The sequence below is a fragment of the Cyprinus carpio genome, unplaced genomic scaffold, assembly GCF_018340385.1.
Source record: "Cyprinus carpio isolate SPL01 unplaced genomic scaffold, ASM1834038v1 S000006701, whole genome shotgun sequence".
Taxonomy (NCBI): domain Eukaryota; kingdom Metazoa; phylum Chordata; class Actinopteri; order Cypriniformes; family Cyprinidae; genus Cyprinus; species Cyprinus carpio.
In genome coordinates, this window is record NW_024879310.1 from 975,630 (window position 1) to 1,001,646 (window position 26,017).

A 26,017-nucleotide genomic window follows, 5' to 3' on the forward strand; every position below is an offset into this window, starting at 1 on the left:
TTGCGGGTCATTTATTATTATTATTATTAACGAGACGAAAATAGAAAAGCTATTTTAATGACACATAAGATATTTTATCCTGCCTCTGCGTATCCGGGATCAAAATATCTGACTTCCCACGATTTTCTACACCGAATGTAGAATTTCGTACACCGAAGTAAGTTCATGCCTCACACCGATACAAATCAGCAGTGCATTTACAAATATCCAGTAATACATTTATGCAAAATTTATAGACTTCCCTCATTAATTTTTAATTAAAAATAATGTGTATAATATATATATTTTTAAAAAGACATTACTCGCATCACTAGCGCAGTAAATGGTGATTTATTGTACATGGAGGGGGTCGCCTCATGGGGGCCACCATGTTGACATCACATGACCAGCTGAATGTTATTTGTTTACAGGATAAAATCAATTATGCTAGCTACACATTTCTTCAGTTTCTTTCAAGATAATTGCAATATTGACCAGCACGACACTGGGAAAAAAAAAAAAAAAAAAAACCTGTGTGCACCTTTAAAGGCTTCTGCGTGATCTGTGAAAACAAAGTGGCAAGATATACGATAGAGAATGGATGAGTTTCTTTTTAATCATTGCCGATTTACAATCAAGCCACCGAAGTAATCACAATCCTGTGAATTTATTCCCGCTTTCTGGATCTGCAGATCGCACACAAATCTTACAGGTGGACAGAGCATCGGTCTCCATTTGTGTATTCATTCGTCTGTACACTCTGAATAGTGAGCTAGAACAGCAAGACACCTGGCACGCACAAACCTCAATACAAAGAATCGGATGAGTAAACACAGAAGTCAGAAGAATCAATGTATCCCTTGCTCATTTATGGAAATGGATTCACACAAGAAAGAGCACTGTATTCAATACAAGGAAAGGTCACCTGTTACACATGGAGTGAATGAGATGTTAACAACTACGAGGTCGATCGGGGAAACCCGTTTAGGCTAAGGGATTAAAATCATTTACTATATTCATGTCTGTATGCACTTAAAATTTCCATACAGCTACATATTTGTGTAGAATATCAGATTATTACTTAGTGTTAGCTAAATGTACCCATGGATGCATACGTTCATGTTCAAATATTGTTTAACCTTTTTCAGAATATACAATAATGAAATGCATTAAACAGACTGACAGTGTAAGCTCTTCACATACAATACATCAAAATTAAGAGATTCTACATTAGTTTCCTCTCACGACAGAGTGCAAATCAGATGCTTCACGACATATTTTAAGGTTAATTGCTCTTCTTGACACTCCACTTACATACACAAACCCATGCCCCCTTTAAAAAAAATCAGCTCACAAAAAAAAAAAAAAAAAAAAAAAAAAGAAAAACTAGTAATAGAAGTAGCCTTAAATATGGAATGTGAAATAACAAAAATGTGGTCTGATAATTTTCTTTGACGACACAAATAAAAATGAAGTCCTTCATTGCATTTTAAGGAAAATAATTTAAAACTCGTAACTTTTTTTTTTTTTTTTTTTTTGCTTTATATAACCTTGTGAGAAGATCACAATAAGCTAGTAAGGAACTTAAGGAGCGATGGATGGACAGCTGTGGGCAGGAGGGCTTTACATGCCGTAGCCGAAGCCTGGCTGTGCGGGTTGGCCGTAGCCAGTCGCTGTTGGGTAGCCGTAGCCGTAAGGCTGCTGTGGGGGGACTGCGACATTGGGGCCTGCAGTGAGCATCAGTTGGGGTGTGCCTGGGAAAAATGATTGAACACAGGAGCATTAATACAAAAACCACCTACGACAGGTTGTTCATCTCATTTAATGGGTTTAGTATGCAACTGTAAATTATTTAATTATTTTACATCGGTGTTAGGTGGTTGTCCAATTTAGTTTTTTTATTTTGATGCAAATATTTTTGAGTAACATATTACATGAATTATATGTATATTATATAATTAAATATAATTTCCATTCATACTTACTAGCACAAAAAAAAAAAAAAAAATTCACTAAAGAACAAAAATAAAATAAAACCTAATTAAATATAATTTTAATTTGATAATAAAATATAAGGTATTTTTGGTATTTTGAGGTTACTGCAAATATTTTAGAGTGAAATTACATAAATTAAATATGTGAAATTAAATATAAATTTGACTCATACTTGCTAGCATTAAACAAAACAAAAGATGTCAACAATAAAATAAAATTGTGGCATATTCGGTATTTTTAGGTAACTGCAAATATTTTTATATATGTGAACTAAATATAAAGTCTCATACTTTAGCATTAAACAAAAAAAAAATAATATATAAATTTATGAAATATATATAATATATATATTGATATATATATATATATATATAATATATATATATATATATATATATATTATATATATATATATATATATATATATATATATTTTTTTTTTTTTTTTTTTTTTTTTTTAAAAAAAGAAAAGAAAATAAAATGAACCAAAAAACAGGTCAAATGATAAACTAATATATTGTGGCATATTAGGTATTTTGAGGATACAGCAAAACATTAAGTGAAAATATTACATTAATTATATATGTGAATTAAATATAAATTCCATTCATACTTGCTAGCATAATTAAATATAAATTAACAAAAAATGGGGGGGGGGGGAATAAATTAAATAAATAAATTAAAAAATTATTAAAACAAAAATTTTATTATTTTTAAATAAAACCTAAAATAAAATTAATCAATTAATTAATACATTTGGCCTCTAGATCTCTGTATTAGCCAAAGAAATACTATATTGCTTGATGAATAATCTGTAGTGGAGATATAACAAGTTTTTCCTTCTTAGATGAAGGGACAGTGCAAAGGTCCTACCATAGACAATGGGTTGTGCCTCTGTGAGCTGTTCTTCCTCTTTCCTCAAAGACTCAGAAGCATCCAACTTATCAACCTGAATGAGTGAGAGTGCAAAAGAGGGACAAGAGAGGAACAATGAGAAGAGATAAATACTCAGAAGAAAGGGGGTAATGACTGATGGATGGGACCATTCATGGGAGATGCATAAAGCCAAGCTTAATACAAGGTGCACACGCTTTCAAAGCAGGTCTCAGGGCACAAGCTTCTTGCCAAGGCACTCCATACCCGATGACAAACACTTCCCACTCAAATAAGCATCCTATTACATACTACTGGTCTATGCATTTCACATGGTCACTATGGCTTTATATGTCCTCTGTGATTCAGTTGATAACAAAGACATGGTAAAAGCAGTAGATGGTCCCCCATCCAGTCAGTCAGTATCCTTTTAATTAACAATGCATATGTAGAAAACAGAACCCTCTTAAGGTGCAATCACATTAATGAAAATTCTGGAAAATATAGCAAGGAAAAAAGTCCAGTATTAAAACTGTAGCGATGTATGAAGCACAGCTCACATAGAAGTCACTTTCAAATCAAGCAGCTTTATGTTGCTCATTGTGGTGAATTCCCAGGACCTGATGCAAAAATTGTTTCCTATTGATTTGACTGAATTTCACCCGCAAAAATGAGCTGGAACAGTAAATGTAACTGCACCTTTATTCAAACTAAAGGTCTCACTTGATGTGCTAAGAAAGGCTGTGTGAATATTTAAATCGGAGGACGCTGCTCATTGGACAGGTTCTGTGAAAGATGCCCCTGTGAGAAAAAGGAAGTCATCGTGCATATAATAGAAACTGAAACTTACAAAAGACCTATTGTATCCGATGTAGCTGATAAATATGACCAAAAGGGAAGTAAAAGCCAAGTTAAAAAAGTTAGACTGTCCTGGGTATCTTAATCATCCTTCAGTGAATTATCATTTAAAGCAATAATTCTCCTAAAAAGTACAATTCTATCATCATTTACTCACACTCATGTCATTCCAAATGTGTATGACTTTATTTTTTTATTAATTCAGTGGAACACAAAAGTAGATATTTTGAAGAATGTTCAAGCTGTTCTTTCTCATATAATAAAACTGAAAGGGGACTGGAGTTGTTGAGCTCCAAAAATGACAAAGAAGGGCCATAAAAGTGGTTTTTGTGACTTATGTGCTACATTCCAAGTTTTCTGAAGTCATACGATACCTTTTTATAGTAGTTTTATGGTACTTTTTTGTTATTTTTGACTGTTTCATGTTATGGAAAAGAGCAGCTGGGACATTCTTCAAAATTTCTCCATTTGTGTTTCACAGAAGAAAGTCAGTCATACAGGTTTGGGACATCATGAGGGTAAATAAATGATAACAGAAATTACACTTTTAAATATTGCATTTGGGTTCAGTTCTCTACATAGAGATGGTGTCAGTTTTTAAAAGTTAAAGTATTATATTGTTGAGCAGGTTTAAAGAGATCGGCAAGTCAAAGTTTTGTTGAGAGGGAGAAATCATGCCACAGGTGTAGTTTGTTATTCCCATGTTAAAAAGAGTGCATGAGAGAAAGGTAGAGTAAGAGTGAAGGTGTGACGGGGTGAGAGATGGTTTAAACAGCCATTCACGGCTTCCAGAGGCAGGCAAAGCCAACAGCCACAATTCCTGACCTTTCAAGGGTGCTACTAACACGCAAAAAACACATGCTAGTAAAGTATCTACGTTTTTTTTTTTTTTGTTGTTGTTTTTTGTGAAGGACCACACTTTCTCATAGCTGTCGCTAGATTGTAGTTAGAAAAATAAATCAAGCAACAATGCAACTCTTAGTTTAAAGGGATACTCCTCCCCAAAATGAATTTTTGTCATTAATCACTTACCCCCATGTCGTTCCAAACCTGTAAAAGCTCCGTTCGTCTTCAGAACACAATTTAAGATATTTTGGATGAAATCCTGGAGGCTTGTGACTTTCCCATAGACTGCCAAGTAAATAACAGTGTCAAGGTCCATAAAAGGTATGAAAGTCATCGTCAGAATACTCCATCTGCCATCAGACGTGCAATCTTGGTTACATGAAGCGATGGGAACACTTTTTGTAAGCGAAGAAAACAAAAACAACAACTTTATTCAATAATTCCTTTGTCAACTGTCTCCTATGTCTCTCTATATCACCGTATGCTGCGTATGCTCTTCTGTGTCATCCGCACCACAAGGATGCGCTGTTTTATTTCAAATCAAAGCTAAATACACGTAGAAACAGCGCATCCTTGTGGCGTGGATGACACAAAAGAGCATACACAGCATATGGCGATATGAAAAGACAACAGTGGAGACTGTAGACAAAGGAATTGTTGAATAAAGTCGTTATTTTTGTTTTCTTCACTTACAAAAAGTGTTCCGGTCTCTTCATATAACCCAGATTGCACGTCTGATGGCAGATGGAGTATTCTGACGATGACTTTCATACCTTTTATGGACCTTGACACTGTTATTTATTTGGCAGTCTATGGGACAGTCTCAAGGTTTTCATCCAAAATATCTTAAATTGTGTTCCGAAGACGAACGAAGCTTTTACGGGTTTGGAACGACATGGGGGTAAAGTGATTAATGACAAAATGTTAATTTTGGGGTGGAGTATCCCTTTAATACAAGTAGCAAATATAATTCTGTATAAAAATATAAATTATGAAAATGTGGTCCCTTCATTTTGCGGTCATCTCATTTTTAACCTAATTACCTAAATCAGTCTACAGCTGAATTAGCGGAGGAACTTTAAAATTATATGATTTTAAAATTCAATGAAGAAAAAAGAAAAGAAAAAAAAAACTAGTTACGTCCAGTCAATGAAATGACAGCTTAGTGGCGTTCATCAGCTAATTCCAGCTATCTACCATCTACAGGTCTGAGGCCAACTACCACAGCGTCTGGCAAACGGATGGTGAGTAATCTAGAAGAAACTCAAGGAAAGTCTAGTTAAAAGCAGCAGAGTGACATGGGAGGGAAGAACTCATGCAGATTCTTCAAAGTTTCAGTCTTCCAAACTACAAGGGTTAAAGATGGAATAAGAGTGAACCTTCACCTTTTCCTTAATTGCATCAACCTGAAAGGGAATTTAAGAGTGGCAGCTTAAGAAAAAAAGCAAACTTAACAGTCCAGTATTGCAAAAAGCAGGTAGAGAACAAATGCAGCAATCACCAGAAGTGTTAACAGCAGGAAATCACAGAAGATACAAATCAAATGTCCTCCCTGTTGCTCAACCATCATTTGTTTTTCACTAGAGGTTCAGTATTACCTAGTGTGACCATAAATCTAAACTCACTAAAAAAAAAAAAAAAAAAAAAAAAAAAAAGGTAATGGTTAAAGTTATGGGAACTGAAATATTCCTGATGAATAAATGTCTGGTCCAAACATGTTCATGAATGAAAGGAGAAACAAAACTATAAAAGATTTCTCAAGAGAAAGATTCCAAATTATGCTAATATGGAAAGACGGTACTAAAATAGGCTCCAAAACCAAGCGAGCACAGCAGCCTTTAAATCATTATAGTTTGGATGCCCAATATAGTGGTATATAAATTAATAATAATAATGGAAATAAATGAATAAGTTTATTCACAAAGAATAAAATAAATTAAAGACATTTATAATGTTACCAAGGATTTCTACTTCAAATAAATGCTGTTCATTTTAACTTTCTATTCATAAAATGTTTTTTGAGCATTAAATCAACATATTAGAATACTATTATGACACTGAAGACTGGAGTAACGGCTGCTGAAAATTTAACTTCTTCATCGCAGGAATAAACTACATATTAAAATATCTAAAAATAGAAAACAGCTATTTTAAATTGTAACAGTATTTCACAATATTAAAGTTTTACTTAATTTTTGATCAAATAAACACAGCCTTGATAAGTATTAGAGACATCCTTCAAAAAAATCTTACTAACCCCAAACTTCTGAAAGGTATTTTATATCATATCGGTTACAAGAATTTTAATCTGTCAGTCTCTGCCGATACATTGCTTATGTAGTTGTACATGTTCAGTTCTCCTTATACATCTAAGGGAGCATTAGACAATGATAAAGATAATCTTTTAAAATACTAATAATTTATTAAGACTTTTAAATGTAATCTAAAGCAGATCTCAAAATGAATTCTATTTTTCATACTATACATTTGAAATGACTAAATTAACGTGATATTTAAAATGAGTGATTAGGTTTTAGTGTTTTATTTTTAATGTAGAGAAATAAATTAATCAATCATCATCAATCATAAAATGAAAATAATTAATGGTCAAGAGAAATATTTTTACTGAAAGGTATCAATAAAAAGATTTTTAGCAGGTACTGCAGGCAGGTGCTATGCATTTTTGTTTATTAGAATACTGTGTTATTAGCTTAGCAATATGATAACGCCAAACTTTATCGGAATCAATTGCGAGTGGAATCTATTAGAAGGCAGCCGCGGCATGTTGGCAGCTCACTGCATTTTGGAACAGATATAAAGCAATTCCACTGAGAAAAGTTTCAGTCTAAAGCATCTTTCATCCCAAACCGTGTCCACCATGAGACCCAGAGGATGGAGGCTCACCTTGCTGAGGTATTCCCTCATGACCTGGATGAAGTAGGGCATGGAGAAGTCCATGAGGTTGTGCCTCCAGGCGGTCTCCAGCACCACGTCGGGCCTCAGCAGGTCGTAGCAGGTGAACAGGCAGGCAGCAAAACACTCTTTCTTGTCTTCCTGCAAGAACCACTGCAGCAGCTCCTCAGCCAGCTCTGTGTCCTTTGACTCTGAAGCATACTGCATTGCGTCCTGTGAAGGAGAGACAAGAACAAAGATTCAGTTAACAAGGTCCTGCATGTAAAAATTTTATTAAAATAATAAATCAAAAATTTATTAATATAAGTAAAAAATTTTATAAATGCTACTATGATGACTTGATGTAATTTATTTATAAGATACATTTTCAACAGCATAAATTCTTTACACAAAAAACTATACAGATGTGTTTTCAATTTTAGCATGAGAGTCCCTCACATAAGAAAGGTCATATTTGGGATCCCTGCTATCTAAAATATTAAAAAACCCTAGTATGAGAGAGGGTTTGCTGAGGGTGAGACCTTGTAGAGTTTGTCTTTCTTGCAGAGCTCCACACTCTGCTTCCAGCGGTTGTTTCCTTTGAACAGGTAGGCGGCGATTCGCCTGAACTCGATGAGTTCGTGCCTCTCCAGGCTCTGAGCCAGAGATATGTTGTCGAAGTTATCGTAAGCATCAATAGATGTACGCAGAGCCTGTGGGAAAAAAAACAACAAAAGACGACAGATTGCAAAGCTGCCAACCAAGAGATTGTTTATAAAATTACAGGCTGTGTCCAAAATGGTGCGTATATATACCTGATAATCCTCCTCCGTGATGAAGAGATTATTTAGTGCCTCATTTACAGCCTTGTTGTTGTGGTTCTGTACAGATCTCAGGTATGGTTTAACCAAAGACAACTGCTTGACCTTAAAAAAAAAAATAAAACCATTCGGTTAAAAACAATCAACTGGTTGATTTTTAAAGAGATGTAATGGTGAGCAAACGTCGCACACAGTACCTTGCTGAAGAAGTTGACGGCACGAGTGTGGTCGAGACGTGGGGACAATACGATCAACAGGTCATTCAGTAACAGCGGTTTGAACTCCAGGTAGAACTGGGTGGCTTTGTAATACAGCTCAACGTTAGCAACCTGCAACAAGAGTTAACAGAAAAGGTTAAATTCAATAAAAAAACACTACTTTTTCAGTCAAATTAGTGAACTGTTTGAAGAAGTCCTAACCTAAAGTATGAGAAATGTGTGATAGTACCTTGGTTATGATGTCCTTGAACTGGCTCTCCTTCCAGGCATCTGAAGGATGGTTCATCATGGTGATAATGGCGTTGTCAAACTCCTCATACTTATCATACAGGAAGACTAGCTCTCCCCACAGGTGAGCCTGTTCTGCTGCCCTCAGAACCTGAACAGACATATGAAATGTTTCATCAATTTGTTCCATCAGTCAATACATAAAGATGTACCACCTGAGATATGCTATTTTTAATGCTAACTAGTTTGAACCAAATAGAAGAATTCCATTTACATCAATTTATATATTAGAAGCAGACAGACCTTGGGAATGTTTACTCTGGACCAGAAGAGCTCCAGGTGCTCCCTCATCTTCTGCGGTTTGAATTTGGAGTAGAGGATAGCAAGTTCTGTGAACATGCCCATGTGAGCGCGCTCCAACCCCAGCGCCGCCTCCAGCATGGTGATCAGCTCCTCGAAATAGCCACGGTCCTGATGGAGAAACCATAAATATCAATCCTGCTGGACTCTGAGATGGACAGACACACTCAAGCCACCCTGAAATGAATTCTATGATTTTGAGTTGTTTGTGATAACTGGATCATTTTAAAAAAGACTCCTATCCGGACAATAATAATAATGACTATTATTTCCTTATACTCTACTCTGTGTGTTTGTAATACTGTAGTAGGACTTTGTTTATAAAATGCAGTAAAAATGATTAAACTCACAAAGAGCAAAATTTCAAAATGTAGTATACAATATTTTCACAACTTTTTCAGACCTGGAAATCACCATTTTAAAATGCCTTTATATTTTTAGGCTTTCCACGATTAATATCTCTATGAAAGAATCACATAAAACCTAAATAAAATCATTCTCACCTGGTAGTAGTTGATGAGCTCCTCAAGTTCATCAGCATGAACGACAATATGTAATCCACACATCTGAGCAAGACGAAACTCCTTCCCATCAACACAGGCAAAGCAAACCTACAAGCAGACAACACCTTTGACACCAATGTAAACACAATATATAGAGCCAAAACAAATGGGATCAGAGCTATTAACAAACACAACAAGTTAACCTGCAACTTAAAATGTTTTGTGTAACTGCAGAAAAGAGCAAGAACCTAGAATGTATAACCAGACCTCTTTCCAGGTCCTTGTGCTGTTGGCCTTGCGGGCCCCATCAACAGCAGCCTGATACTCGCCAAGATGCACCAGAGTGGAGGCCAGACGGCCGAAGTTGGATACATTGTTATAAAGTAGTTTTGCTGCCTCGTACATCTTCTCGTCATAGCATCGGTCACCAACCTAGACAGAAAAAGAGCAAACTAAGATCAGACATTTACATAAAAAAATTTATTCTTTTTAGAAGTTGGATACATTGATTTGTAATTTTTTAATTAAACAGCAATATTTAATGGTTTAGAAATGATTTAATTTCATTATATATATTTTATATATATATATATATATATATTTTTTTTTTTTTTTTATGTAAAATAGTTCAGTTTATTTATTTATTTTTTACATCTGAATATATCCATATATAGCAATATTGCAAATTATAAAAACAAATTTATGAAAATAAACCAGATTCATTATGAGACATCTGTGTCACATTTGTTGGCAAATTGTGCCCCATTTATTTCTAACCAAGCAGTATAATACTCTTAGCCAAATTAGGAGACTCGTACTTGTTGAATGTGTGCGTTGTTTGGCCCATTGATAAACTCCTCCAGTTCAGCCAGACGGTTGGTCTTGGCCAGGGCAAAGATCAGCTCGGTCTCTACATACGATTCACGGGCCTTCTTACGAGCCATCTGCAGAAACTTGACCAGATCCTCCCAGTTTCCTGAGAAAACAACATTAAATCTCATTACTAGAAACATTTCCCATGCTTATGAACACCTCAACTTGGAAGTTTTGTATTTCAGTCAAAGAATCAGGCACTTTTTATTGGTTCGTACCACTTTGGGCAGCAGCTTGTCCCACTTCCATGTAGGCTGAAGGGTCGTCAGCTTTGATGTAAGAGTCAATGGCCTCTTTCACCAGTCCCTTCTGCAGCTGCTGTGCTTTAGCCAGCTGACTCCACACGGCCGGCTCATTACAGCGCTCAGCAAACTCATAGGCCCGGTCCAGATTCCCAATGTGTTCGATAAGAACCTACAGTCAAGTCAGGCAACAAATTATTTGACATGCAGAAACGATAAAGAGAAAGTGTGTTCACATAGAATATATTCCAGCCCAGAGATACTTGAGATGAAAGATGCACCTGCACTGCTGATGTGTTCACATCGAACTTCCTGAAGATTGCAAAAGCCTCCTCGAAGAGCTCATTGCTAATGGCAATGTTAGCGATGTCTGGGGCGTCATAGTTGTCGAGGCGGTTGATGTACTCCATGACACGAGTGCGGTCAGCTTTGATGGCTGTCAGAATCAGGAGGTTCTGCAGGTTCCTGGGACACAAATAATGGAAAAGCAAATGTTTAACTCTCTTAAATCATTTATGGAAATCATTTTATATTCTGTCATCGCTCAAATGTTTCTAAAAGATGAAATGACCTGTGTTCGCTGAAAAACAGAGTTGTCCAGGACGATCTTCTCCAGGAGTTCAATGAGTTCATTGGGTAGGTCAGCAGTCATGAAAGCTTTGACAGTAACAGAGACTTCCTCAGGGTCCTGAGTCTCAGACAGGGCAGTTTGAACAACCTGTGGTGGGCGGGAACATAAACAGGATTTAATCTTTATGTTTAAAGCACTTTTTTTGAGATTATAATTTGTAAATGTCAACATGAATTCAAAATTTGCCCCATTTTCTTTCCTAAAGCATTCACATGGTATTCCTAGTCTTTTGGCGAACAGGTTGAAACAATGTTCCTTTTCTGGTGACATCACCGATCCCTCATTCTTTAGCCCCTCCCCTTAAATCATCTGATTATATTCTGGTATGTAACACCAATTGTTCCACATTACAAATAATTTTCAATTTCATTTTTTCAAGTTGTGCAGTTCTACTGGGAAATGTGAAATGAAGTAACTAAAATAGGTAGCAAATAAAGCTTCTTGTTGACTGTTAAGTTATTTTCTAATTTGCACCTGGTCGATTAGAGGTCTCCTGTAAGGGTTGCTTTCCAGAAGCACACTAGCCCACAGCTCAGCGTCCTTACGACGCACAAGGTATCGGGACAGACTCTTGAAGAGCGAGTTCTCATTGCAAACCTGTGAATGTGATGAAAAAAACATTTATAGCAATTTCCTACCATTTTATAAACTGGATTTTTCAATGAGCAATCTCTTCAAAAATTCTACTGCAACAAACGGCTAAAAAATGAAAAGCACCCACGTTCCTTACATGGATGAGCTCTTGGTCACACTGTCCTCTCTCATAAGCCACACAGGCCAGATGGGGGTCCCTCTTCTCGCAGTACTTGCCCACCACGCGACTATCATAATAGGGGTTCTCTCGGAGGAAGCGCTCAGGGTTGTTGTTGCTGTCGATGTAGATCTTAGCCAGGGCATTATGGGTAGCAGGTTCCTCACAGCCCTCGTGGATACGGGCCTCCAACCACGGAAGAAGCAGCTTCAGTCTGCCATAGATCAAAATAGTCAAATACAGACCGAAATCAACCAAATATCAGCCAAATCAAACCAATGCCAACAATATTAAACACTAATACTAGTCAATTTGAAATATCTGCACATAACTGTGCTAATTCAGCAGATTAAGAGAAGTGTTATTTATACATTTATTAAATTGAACCATTTTCCATTTTAGTGTTTCTTTTTCTACCTGTTTCTTTTCTCCACCTCGGCCACAAGCTCATCAGTGGAGAACTGGCCTCTGACCACCAGAATGAGATTCTTAATGACGTCCTCGGAGCAGTCCACATCCAGCAGCCCTCCAATCACCACGGGTAAACGGCTGGGGTTTTAACCTGACAAAACCAGTTAATTGCTCAATCAGCCACCGCTACAGGAAACACCACACAGAGAGCCGAGGAGATCACCTGAGGATCATAAGAGTTGTTGCAATCATGTCTCGAATACCTTCTGAACATAGATCTCAATGTACTTCTGCAGGCTGTTGCGGTACAAGTAGAGCACCAGGTCATGGACAAAGTCAAAGCGGTCACACACAATGATGAGGGCAGCTGGTCGGTCAGTTTTGCTTCCTGTTCAAGACAAGATAAATTGTTCTTAATAACAAAATGAACTTTTCCATTAAGATGCTCGTTTAAAGCACAAAACAGAAATTCAAGGAGTCAAACCTTGAGGAAGTTCTTCACACGGTCAGGATCATAACAGTTGCTCTCTCTGCAGATTCTCTCCACTTCCTTGATTTGACCAGTTTTACAGGCAGCCTGGATGTATTTGAAGTGAACCTCTGGATCCTGGCTGAAGTTCACAATGGAGCCCAGAAAGTAGAACAGACCTGCAGGGCACACAATCACATATGCTCATGAGATCTGATTCGCTTCCATGACTCAGTTCATATGGTAATCAATATAAAACACTTGTTTAAACTTGTTCGGGGAAGTGTCCATGTGGCACTTCATTATAAAAACATATTAATGTACCGTTATTAAAATTATATGGACATGTCAGATCAAATATACAAATATGGAGGTACACAATGAATATAGTTAAAACAAAAAACAAAAACTAGAGATATAATACTTTAAGCTATATTGTCCTGTCCTAAATTTAGGACAATCGGTTATGGTGCATTGTTACCCTCAAAGCTCTTGAAGGACTCGAAGAGCTCTGTGAGCGACTGGGTGGAGAGCTGCTCGTGATACTTGGAGGCCACCTGGACACAGATCTGAAGGTTCTGCCTGATGTTAGCAGACAGCATGGCTCTCAGACACTCCAGAGAGTCCTCCACTGACAGAGAGCCGAAGTAGTTCACCAGCCACTGCAGCCGGACCACAACATCTTACCACATCAATCAGTGCAGAAGTACCATGTTCTCACAAAATACTGATAGCCATGACACAACTATCAACATTTAAGAGTCGTATTCCTTTCAAATAAATGCGAATGAATGTTAGAGTAACACTGAGTGTAAAAGCTCAAGCAGAATGTGGGCCGTACCTCTGGGTTTAGAAGGTGGGTGTGGACCACGGCTCGTTTGATGTCATACAGGTCAGTGTAGTGCTCCAGAGCTCTCTGTAGAAGACCTGCCTTCTCACACAGCTGTGCCACATGGGCTCGGTCGTAGTGAGTGAACATCTGGTTCCCCAGGATGGCATCTGCCACCTGAATAGGAAAATATCATTTAAAAAAATAACGTTATCACAAATTTTTTGCAAAAAAAGGGGACATTTCGAGGTGTGTGATGTTTATATGAAGCACCTGTGGGGCATGCATCAAGTTCATTTCCAACAGACGAGTCTGCAAAGGACCCTCAGTGGGGCGGTTGTTCTTCAAGGCATCCAACAGGAAAGAAGTGCACTGCTGGATCAGGTTATACTCCATAAACACATCCACAATCTGTAGAATAAAACAAAAAATTGTTTGCAAATTCAAAGTTCACCTACTTTATCATCAGAAATGCCAATTTTTATCAAATAAAATAAACAATGCTCTTAGACCTGAGTAATGTCAGCCAGAGGTTCCTCATCTTGAACGAGCATTTGGGAGAGAACTGCAGGCCTTGTTCTGGACTGATCCGCATGACGTTCCTCAACAGGAAGATCCAGTCTGGAGTGTAGCCAACCTGCACACAGATGGCCACGCATTAGAGGATGGAGCTCAAATTTTAAATCACTCACATAGATAGAGCAGTTTATTGAGCAATGTAAAATTTAGTGCGGGAAAAAACATTTAAACTCACCTTTTTTTGCATACAGTACAATTTTTTTGGAACTGCCCAGTCTCTGCGAAACACTGGATCACTTTGTTGGGAACGTTGGCTCTTAGATAAACGCTAAGCGCAAGAGTTGGATCCACAGACTTCACCAGATCACCCAACTCTTCAGAGCACTCCAGCTGCAGGAACCCAAAACAGCAGGATTTCATTCCACATCATAACATTAAGCAACAATAATGGCATTATTCATAGAGATATCAGGAGTTTCACAAATTAACAAAATGCGGGGGAGTAAATGACGACACAATTTTCATTTTTGGGTGAACTATCCCTTAAAAAAATGGAAATACAAAGAATGAGTTACTCACTTTTACTCTAAAACAGAAAAAAAATCCCACAGCATGGGGCATTTTTTGACTTTTCAAAAATGATATTATTATAATTCTCTGATTTTCCAAGTTTTCCATGTATTAAACCTGGGGTATGTCTATTTTATTGTATATTATTATTTTTTATTTATCATTATTATTTGATATGACATTGTTTCATCCAATTATGGCTACATATTTATTCAGAAAGAGGATCTACCTTGTCTTCTTTCAGCCATTTCTCCAGGAGCTGTTTTGCGGCCTTGCTGCAGGACGGGCCTGCAAAGCTCCAATGACTCAAACTTGTTCAGCTGGCCCTGGTCCAGCAGAATCCCAAAGTACTGCAGCAGGGGGTGAAGTCTGACCGGGCTGAGCAGGAACACTCTGGAACCGACGGATGGTGTCTGGGGGTGCGCAGGATGCCCTGCAAGAACCCAACAGCCAATCAGAAACCCCAACATTTGCCTGACAAAGACTAATGAGACGTCAGGTTGTGTGATGCAGACTGCTGTACCTTTGGTGCATTGGCAGCCACTTTGGCAGCTTCAGAGTAGTTTCCACCAGCAAACAGATTGTTGAATTTGCGAGCAAAGAGCTCCTCGGCACCTGCCAAGTTGTTGCGGACGGCCATCCTGAGGGCCAGATCAGGGTTCTGCAGCACGTTAGTGATGTAAGGAATGATGTTTTCTTCCTCCACACAGACAGACAGAACCTGATAAAAAAAATTGACAAAGACAGTGTCAGACACAGAATGCAGACACCAACAGTATAATTCACACTACAAATTAAACAGAATTATAATTTGGGGTGGGTTGGGTAATTATTTTTGAAATAAAATAACTCTTTCTATTTTTATATATTTTAACATGTCATTTAATCCTGTAACGGGCAAAGCTGAATTTTCAGCTTCATTGCTCCAGTCTTCAGTGTCACATGGTCCTTCAGAAATCATTCTAATATGCTGATTTGCTGCTCAAAAAAACACTTCTTATTATGAATGCTGAAAAATTCATGCATGATACTTTTTTCATGAATTAAAGGGATACTCCACCCCAAAATGAAAATTGTGTCATTAATAACTTACCCCCATGTCGTTCCAAACCCGTAAAAGCTTCGTTCGTCTTCGGAAACAATTTAAGATATTTTGGATGAAAACAGGGAGGCTTGAGACTGTCCCATAGACTGCCAAGTAAATAACAGTGTCAAGGTCCAGGAAAGTATGAAAAGCATTGTCAGAATACTCGATCTGCCATAAGCATTGTCGTCTGCAGTTATGAACTGACGAGAATACCTTTTGTACACGAAGAAAACAAAAATAATGACTTTATTCAACAATTCCTCTCCTCTGTGTCTCTCCAAATCAGTGTGGCGCCATTTTGGCAAATCTGAGCAGTACGCAGGTGATCTTCTGTATCAGCCGCGCCACAAGGATACGTTTTTTACATGTATTTACGCTTTGGTTTAAAAGCAAACAGCGCATCTGCGCGGCTGACACAGAAGAGCGTGTGCCGCCTGCGTACTGCTCAGATTTGCCAAAATGGCGCTACACTGATTTGGAGAGACACAGAGAAGAGTAATTGTTGAATAAAGTCGTTATTTTTGTTTTCTTTGTGTAAAAAAAGTATTTTCATCCCTTCATAACGTTACGGTTGAACCACTGATGGCAGACAGACTATTCTGACAATGCTTTTCATACTTTTCTGGACCTTGACACTGTTATTTACTTGGCAGTCTATGGGACAGTCTCAAGGTTTTCATCCAAAATATCTTAAATTGTGTTCCAAAAACGAACAAAGCTTTTACGGGTTTGGAACGACATGGGGGTAAGTGATTAATGACAAAATTTTCATTTTGCGAATTGCGATGGAGTATCTCTTAAGTTTTTTTAACATATTAATTTATTTTCCTTTAAATTTTTTTGAATGCAGACTGTTTAACAACATTTTCACCGTAAGTGTTGTCAAAACTCATGAATTTCACACATATTTATACCAACTACTGAAATTGAACTATTGTAAACCCATTGGAAATTGAAATGTTCAGGCTTCGTCAATCTTAAGACATACAGCCACAAGCCACTTATGAGCACCTTTTCTGTATTATCCATCTTTTCAGTATCAGTAACGCTTGTTGTGAAGTTTATTTGGCTTTCTCAGATAAACAAATCTCTGTGTGCCAAGACCAGCACATAATCTCCATTGCAGTACCAAATTAGTGCTAATGCTGGCTAATCTCTATTCATAACACCTAATAATGCACTGATTGGCTCCAAATAATGCTGATCTGGGCCCTTAAACACCTAAAGTAACCCTCAGAGTAATACATACATGGATGGGCCGGTATCCCATTATGCACTTATTTAAGTTTGCAGCACAGCCTGTGACAGAGCTGGTCATCAGTCAGTGACTGAGGCTGAGTGAACACAGTGCAGACTGCAATAAGAGGATTACAGTGGCCGTCTCTACCTCCTACTGAGTGGCACATACTGTTCTCACTGTATGTGTCGAGGACTCAACAAATGCTGTTATTTACAGCGATTCCTTCATCCCCAGTTACAGCATCATAATGCATTATGGACTGCATTTTTTTTTTAAATGAATACATTTACCATCATTTTTAAACAAATAGCCACTTCCAAGTGAATTCAAAATGTTTAATGCAAGTAATAACTTTAATGCATATAAATAACTTGCATGTTTTTTTTTTACATGTATTTTTTATTAAATGAACAAAACTATATTTACCATTTTCATTTATATTCAACAATATAATAAATAGTAATAGAGCATCGCCTACATTTACCAATATTTTTAGATTACCAACATTTTTAAATTAATTTAAAAAAAATATGATATAGTAATACCTGTGGTGAACAATTTCAAACTATGAATCGATTCAAAGGAAATGATTCAATCTTATCAAATTTTAATGCATACTGCAGTTTGAAGTAGAAATGTTATTAAAACATTGCTTAACTTATGAATCATGAGAAAAGGATGGTTTGTTTGATTATTAACGTCAAGCCAGATGCTTTGGTTATTTTCCAGACAAAAACCATACTTGAGTTATAAAAGAACCTAAATATGATATTTAAATCCTAATTTTCCTAATAAATCAATCAAAATGAAAAGTAAAGACTGCAAGAATCTTTGTTGTGATGATCTTTAGGAAACGCTCTGAAATTTGATTGACGTTTGATAAATACATTTGACTGACAGTCATGTGGTTTGAGGAGGAGGGGAAAAACAAACGGGAGAGTAACAATGAGCAGGGATCACATTTCTGCACTCTCTCTGCATGTTTTAATGACACTTGGGTCTGAGCTCCAAAATAATTCATCAACTGATGGCATCCTGTTACAGTAGACTACAGAACACAAGCTGGTGTGTTTGCCCAGACCAACTACACAGAGAAAACAAACGCCTGGTGTCTGTCTGGAACTAGCTCAGCTGCTCCATTCAAATGTGCTGACCAATCAAGCCTAAATGTTCAAGCTAAAACAAAGCCAATGCACCACTTTTCTTCTTATTGTGTGCAATTACAGCAGATAAAGCGGTCAGTACCCTGTCCCTTCCGGTTCACTCCAATAATGCCAGATGTGGCTTCATGAGGGGCGGTGACAAAAATGGTCTCTCCACTGATCCTGTTCATGTAGATGCAGGTGCCCATCTCAAGGTCATACAGGTGGATGTAGCCATATTTGGTGATGAGAAAGACAACATCATGCTTGGAACTTATCTAGAAGAAGACAAGAAAGCAGAGACGTAAGTGAGTCTCCTACCTTTTTTGAAAATATATAAAGAAATAAATTGTTGTTCTTTTCTGATGGCCATGGGAAATTATGTGGTTTAAACCTAACGCCCCAACAGACAACAGACAAAATTTTAATAATATTCATGAAATATTCAAAACTATAAATACCTGCATGGCAACCGGAAAATCGTTCTGGGCCTCTGGGGGGAAAAAAACACATCGACTGCTTTTCTTTGGAAACGGCTGATTACCTGACGGAGGTGTTCCAACTTCAATAATGTGCAACTACAGTGGGGAAAAAAATACATGAGTGACATTAAATTTACACTACTTTAGATGGCAATGAAAATAACTACTATTTATTTCCAAACGGAACGGACGTTCACTTTAAATGAATAACCAGACCTTTCCTCCAGCTTGTCCCCGAACAGCAAAGCAGAAAAGGGTGGATTCCTCAGCATTTCCTCCATTTTAACTTTTTAAACTGAGCAAATCCATGGCCAGCAGCATGGCCTTCGATCGGCTGCGACACCTTTCTGTCGGGTCCACTGAGTAAAGTTGCATTGCGCCCACAACGCGGTTTTTGCTTACAGGAAAAGGTTTAAAAATGGCATTTCAGCAGGAAAACGACAACCACTGTGACATGCAGGTTAATGGGAATGGATAAGGCAATTGAAATCCACAATTATACAAAATCAAAATGTTATTTGTACCTGTGCAGAAATTCCAATCAGAAGCAGCCATTTCTGTTTGGCGTCAGTGCGGTAATTAATAATTTGACAGCCTGCTAAACTGGAATGTCGGTCAAAGACTTTGATGGGCTGTGAGTCTCCTTCCATACTCCAGTGATAGACTGCATTGTCTGTCACAAGTGCTACGGTATTGAGAGAGATCCACTTCCAAAATGTAACGTCCTCGGTCATGGTGTGGGCCTTCATCTTGCTCTTCATTTCAATGTTGAAAATCTGAAGGGTTTTTGCCGCTGAAATTCAGGAACAGGGGTCATTTGAAAAAAAACTGCGACTTTTTTTTTTTTGTCTAGTTCAAGAATAGTGTAATTTAAATTAGCTACCATTCAGACATCAAGCGTAATGCTAACAACATGTGTATGTTAAATCGTGAGTGTAAGGTAACGACAAAGATATGGACAACATGACAAAGCAGTTACAATGCAAAAGGAACAGCTACAGGGCAAAACACTGCAAAACATTTACAAACATCAAGCTGAGTTTTGATCTGCATTTAGTAGGACAATTTTAGTGATGTTCTAAATCTAGTAAGCTTATCAATTATAATTAGTAAAGAACTCATATGTATATACTCTGCACTACAAAAAAAATGCAATGCAGATTGTTTCATGTAAAAAAATAAAAATAAAATAAAAAAAAACCATAATATTATTTTTGTCTGCAATCAAATGAATCACCTTACCTCAGGCATAAGTGAATACAAATTTTCTTGCCTAAAATATGGATTGCAATTGGCTAAATCTGCAGATATGTATTGTACTTTTATAAAAATACAGTGTCCCCAAAATGCATTAGGACACTTAAAGCCACACTTAATGTATGAATACCACTGCAATAAAAATAAAATAGTAGCATTTATTTGAAAGAAAGTTAGCAGAAGCACACTTTTTTAATCAAAGCAAATCACTGAAATAAAATTAAGACCAAAGTATTTGGACACTTTCTGGTTGTCAACTGTCTGTAGAAATTATGGAAAAGCAGACTTAAAACAGTCACTAAAAATCTAATTAGTTCTCAGAAAGGGTTGAAGTATGTTTTTTTTGCAGATGCTTTTGTTTGCACTTGATTTGATATTTTGCAATGGCACTGAAACCTTTTGCCAAAAAGTGTCCAAATATTTTTAGGGGGTCACTGTATATTTTGATTTAAATTTCTGTAAACCACTTATTGGTGAGCTTTAGGCTATTTTAAAAAAAAAAAAAAAAAAAAACATCTGGCCTTGTACATTACAATGTCATCAGGGGGAAAACACCATAAATTCTGAATATTACTAAGAAATGCATTTATTATATAACCTCAAGGTTCAGAAAAATAAATTTCTGCACTTAGTATGAATATACTATCATTCAAAAGTTTGGAGTTAGTAAATTTTTTTTATGTTTTTGAAATAAGTTTCTTGTGCTCATCAAGGCTGCATTTATTTGGTCAAAAAAAAAAATCAAAAAAAAAAAGTAAAAACAGTAATAGCCACAATTTAAAAGAGCTGTTTTCTATTTAAAGATTCAAGAATCAAAAACTTGTCTATCAACCAGTAATAGAAATCTGTCTTAGGTAAAAGGCGCACATAAGCACAATACAAAAAATCACACACACAACAAAACACAATGTCACATTTAAGAAAACACATTTAAGGATAAATAAATAAATAAACAGACTAAAATACAATATAATACAACTATTTGGGCCTTATCTAAAATAGATATTTATAGTAAATTATTCCTGTGATGCAAAGCTGAATTTTCACATGATCCTTCAGAAATAATTCTAAATATGCTGATTTGCTGCTCAAGAAACATTTCTCATTATTATCAATGTTAAAAAAATGTTACTTTTTTTTTTTAGGATTCTTCAGACTAAAGTTCAAAGGAACAGCATTTATTTAAAATAGAAATCTTTTGTAAAACAGTAAACATTTTACTGTAATTTTTTTGGTCAATTTAATGAATCGTAGCTAAATTAAAGTATTGATATCATTCTTTAATAAATCTTACTAACCCCAAACTTTTGAATCTCTCATATATAATAATAATATATACAAACAGAACTGCAACTATAAGACAATCTTACAACATTCAGTATTTATCTCAGTATTTTCAAGGTCATAATGCACTCTTCACTCTTACAGCTGACTTGTGGAGTGAAGTATATTAGAAAGTTGCCTTGCAAATCTATCAGTTTACCGACATATTCATCATCCTATGCATTGCATTAACAGTAATCTGCCAAGTGCCAAAACAAAAAAAAATACATAAAGCGCTGAATATTGTTATTTCAAACTAACAACAACAAAATGTCTTTAATTTTACACTAAACAAGGTAAAAACAGGCTGTTGCCATGTTACATGCATGTTACACAATCCCAACCCCCTCCTTACATGGCTAACCTATCATTCAACACAAGGCATTCAGATTGACCCCACATTTCACGATTCAAAATCCCACAACTCAGGATAGATGAAATTCAACTCACCGTCTGCAAACATAAGAAAGCAGTAAGAAACAAAAAATAAAAAAAGAAACCAAAAACAAGCAAGAACCGACAAAGCATTTATGACGGCAAGAGACTTTCCAATGAGCATTTTTAAAAGCTATTCTTAACCCAAAAATTACAGCAAGAAGCTTTAATACCTAACGAGACAGAGATGGCTGAGAATATGAACAAACTTGTTGGAATTATGGGAGGGGTATTTTAAAATAATTACATCATTTGGCATCACAAAAGTCATACACTATGTTAATGTCTCGATGAAAAATATAGTCATTTCAAAGATATTGTAGTCATGTTATATATTGAGGGGGTGGTGAGGGGGGTTGCAGGAACACACAACCTCATGGAAATTTCTATATTCATGCCAAAAATTATCATTACATTTCAAAAATGCCATGCCTTAATGTGTCCCCCCGACTTTTCAGATGGCTTCAGTGCCCCTGTGTCTTACCTTTTAAGAGCAGTGACTTTGCTGGCTGGGTTCATGATGGCACTGTCTGCAGAGATGGGCCTGCGGATGGGTGTATTTGGATCGCTCATGTCGATGATCACCACCTGGGCCTGTTCGCCCACCTTCTCCCGGAGCTGCAGATGATGAACTTATCCGACTCCATCGTGAGCGTGCTAAACCCAATGTTCGCTGGGTTTATGCCCAGGTTTTGGAGCTGTAAGAGATGGATAGGCATTAATTACCATTGTTAGATACAATACTAGTATTTTTTGTATTCACAAGATTCATTTTTGCAATCAAAATGCTGTCTAGGTAGCCTTTTTTTTTTTCATACACTGCCTAGAGGTCATAAATGTGTCTGCTGCGAGTCTATTTCAATGATTATGGGACGTTTTGAGATAAAAATATAGGGCTCTATCAGGTACAATCTCACAAGCCCCATCATCCTCCCCCACTGTGATGCACCTGGACAATGACACAATACACTGTAATGACTCAAGTCAGGCCCGTTTCATATTACATTAACACTCCGGTTAACTGGAATTTAAGTCATGCAAAACAACAAATATCCATGCATCAGCACTCAAATCTGATATATTTATCCCATCTATCTACTCAATGTATCACACATCAGTGTTGATAAACACCATATATACATTTAATACACCATCCTAAATAATAGTTACAAAAATTATTTAAAGGGACAGCTTACTAAAAAATGTTGAGTGGCAGCATCAGCCAGCATTGACTTACATGGCATCTTTTTTTAAAGCAAGGGATGCGTTGACCAATTTCAAATAATTGATTTTAATCAATCTTTATTCTGTATGAACTAATATAATAAATTCTTAAGTTCCAAAAATTTATAATTTAGTATATGCTGTTTTAATATTTGATGCATGCTTTAAAACAATAAGCATTGTGCTTTACTTATGAAATGAAAAAGTCTCAGCTTTCAAATTCCGTCCAATTTTATCCATGAAATTGGAGCACATCTCTTCCTCTTTAATACCAGCTATAGCATGAGATAAACATGAATAAACATCAGAAGGTGTGCTGAAAGAAACAGTACCACAGTACTGTCTCATGTGATCGCAGAATCAGTGTTTAAACCATGAAAAGACGCTCAATAAAACAGTCTTGGAAAACAATATCAAAGCACAATTTACCTCTGAAAAGCCATTTATGTCCAGAAACGTTGTTTGTTAGGTAGAAAAATAATTCTAGAAGCGAAGCATTCTGCGTAAATATATGCCAACATATTTTTACTTAACCTGTGAGGGAGGTCTCATTTAATATAAGGGGGAAAAATTATTGGTGTTAGAAACATAAGTATAACCACCAATAAGCTGAAATAAAAACGACATTATGTGCATGTTAAATGTTTGGATACAACTCTTTTTATTTGAGTTCTTCTGACTTGTTACATCAAAAAACACATAGTCATTGAATCTGGAATCCTGTACAGTTTTTCCTTGAGAAAAACTGACGTGGTCCGTATCTGATATAAATCCAAGCGAATCGAATTTTGAATCGAATCGAAATCTGAATCGACTAGTGAAATCTCGGGGGGTGAATACACACCCATGATTTTACTTATTATTTTTGCTAGTTATAATGAACATCTTTAACACTGGTTTTTGAGTAAGTTACAAGATTTTAATATAGACATTTACGATCAACTATCCCTTTAAATCAGCAATAAAGGAACATTTTCCCATTGGTAACGTGGACCCTTCGAGTCACGTTTATTCAGTCGCACATTTTGCGATCAAATCAATCACATCATCTATGCAGATTGATAAAGCTGGTTTAATCCTTCCCCCGATCACTGCGTGCACCTGCATGTTGTCCCAAAATCCTAGCGACCTGCCCTAACGTTACCCAGACTGCATCATAAGCTCGTTCGATTCGAACAGCTAACGTTAGTATTTTCTGTCAGAACGGCGGTTTCGAACGTTTAAATTCGAACATCCAGCAGTTTTTAGAATCACACACGCATTAAATCGCCGGTTTAAAGATGCTGTCCGGCAGCTCGCGAGTTTTTGGTACAGAGCCGTTGAAATGGATGGGAGGTCATTCATTAAGCTAGCGCCAAAGCTAACGAGCACCGTCACCCTCTGTTACAGCAGAGCCGCCGATTATTAATGCGGTGACCGGTCTCATACGGTTTTTAACCGTAGTTAAAACCCACCTGCAGGTGCTCCTGGAAGCGGATAGGCAGAAGAATTTGAGCCATAGTTTGGGCTTTCTGCTCTCTCAATCCTCCCGGCCGGACTCCTCGCAAAATTTCTGCCTAGCTTTAGCGAGCGCGACGACCTCCTCTCTCCGCGGACACCGCCGAGTCAAAAACAGATCAAGTGCGGGTTCTGTCGGCTTGATGAGACAGAGAAAGCAAGGGTTGTGTGTTCTTCTTGTCAAGCCAATCCGCCAGATGGTTGAATGTTTTTTTCTTCTACTCGCCCTCTCTGCACGGATGGACCTCGCCTCAGACCCGCAATGGCGGCGGAAACAGCTCAGACTGACAATCCGGAAGCAGCGGCGCGGACTTTGCAGCGGAAGGACATTTCGCGATTTCAGCGATTTTGTTAATCAAGCCGGGCGATGCGCGAAGCTCGGATTTGGTGTATTGAGGCGTTCGGGCAGCTGATAGTTTTAGATTTGACTTATAGGCGCAGGTATGAGTCCGTCTAGTCGGTATTAAATAATTCGTTTCATTTTTTGCCACATCGATCATTCAGTTCTTTCATATTCTATGTACGGGGGTCAAAGTGTTCCGGCTGCGTTCCTAGTGGTAACAGTTTTCGCATCGTGAACGAATCATTGTTTTGAGATGAATTTTGAGTCGTTGATTTTCACAACGCGAATCGTTTTTCTGAGCGCAAGCTAAATTTAAAGGGAATTCGGCTACTGGAAAAAAAAAACTACATTTAACCTACACAACCCGTCCTTTTTAAATTATTTTAATAAAGATGAGATTATTTTGCAGAAGGGGATAAATGTTTCAGTCTTCGATGCTTTTCAATAAACGAGTCTTTTTGAGTCTGAATAAGAGTTCCTTAATTCATTTTACTCTAATTCTATTCATGGGTCATAAATGACCAGGCGTTTCTTAGGGCTGGGACACACCAAACCAATGTCAGGCCAGTGCTGCACACCTGCACACCTGTCGGCCCAGTTTTAGGTGTGTTCCGCACCCTTGGCACTAGTCGGACCCCGTTGTGGCATCTTGGGCAAAACTGGGCCTTTCAAAACCAATTATGAACAGAACATATGTGCAAGTTACCTATTGCCATAATCCTTGTGGTGTGTTTCAGTGCAAATTTTTTGCCCCCAGGCCGCAGGTGGAACAAGGGGTGACAAACACAGCCAGCTCTTTGTCAGTGCTAGTTCTTTGATGTGTCAGCTGTTGGTGTGGTCTTGGACTTTCAAAACGGTACTAAATTTTTAATTTTTGGTGCGTGAATTATCCCTTTAAGAAAATCAGTTGCCATGAATGACTGGATGACTCATGGTCACCCTCCTTTTGGTAACCCCAGAAAGGGCCACTTGAACTAATCCTCAGCAAATCTTATTAGTAGTGATCAAACTGTGTCCAATAGATTTCCATTTGGGATGACACCAATCAAAAATTCCCCTTGAATGTGCTGGGATGCAGGACACTGCTTTAAAATCTGTCATGATTTTGTCCACACTTTA

At 37.2% G+C, this 26,017-nt stretch overlaps 1 protein-coding gene across 1 annotated transcript; it reads right to left on the minus strand.

Moving 5' to 3' along the window:
• Window positions 1–572: 572 nt before the first annotated feature.
• cltcb (clathrin, heavy chain b (Hc)) lies at window positions 573–24,557 on the minus strand. The gene is given in 42 exon segments (XM_042755465.1): window positions 573–1,733; window positions 2,848–2,923; window positions 7,456–7,677; window positions 7,986–8,156; window positions 8,259–8,369; window positions 8,462–8,593; window positions 8,712–8,861; window positions 9,014–9,181; window positions 9,574–9,681; window positions 9,841–10,005; window positions 10,392–10,549; window positions 10,665–10,860; window positions 10,970–11,153; window positions 11,260–11,273; window positions 11,275–11,406; window positions 11,794–11,916; window positions 12,050–12,284; window positions 12,488–12,628; window positions 12,743–12,842; window positions 12,845–12,869; window positions 12,966–13,129; window positions 13,432–13,612; window positions 13,792–13,956; window positions 14,053–14,190; window positions 14,292–14,339; window positions 14,342–14,416; window positions 14,530–14,688; window positions 15,098–15,133; window positions 15,135–15,230; window positions 15,232–15,285; window positions 15,287–15,301; window positions 15,392–15,588; window positions 18,441–18,615; window positions 18,799–18,915; window positions 19,036–19,098; window positions 19,100–19,171; window positions 19,174–19,214; window positions 19,343–19,612; window positions 20,370–20,374; window positions 22,319–22,452; window positions 22,455–22,532; window positions 24,513–24,557. Coding segments are annotated over 42 exon segments (5,070 nt in total). The 3' UTR covers window positions 573–1,602.
• Between the last annotated feature and the right edge of the window lie 1,460 nt (window positions 24,558–26,017).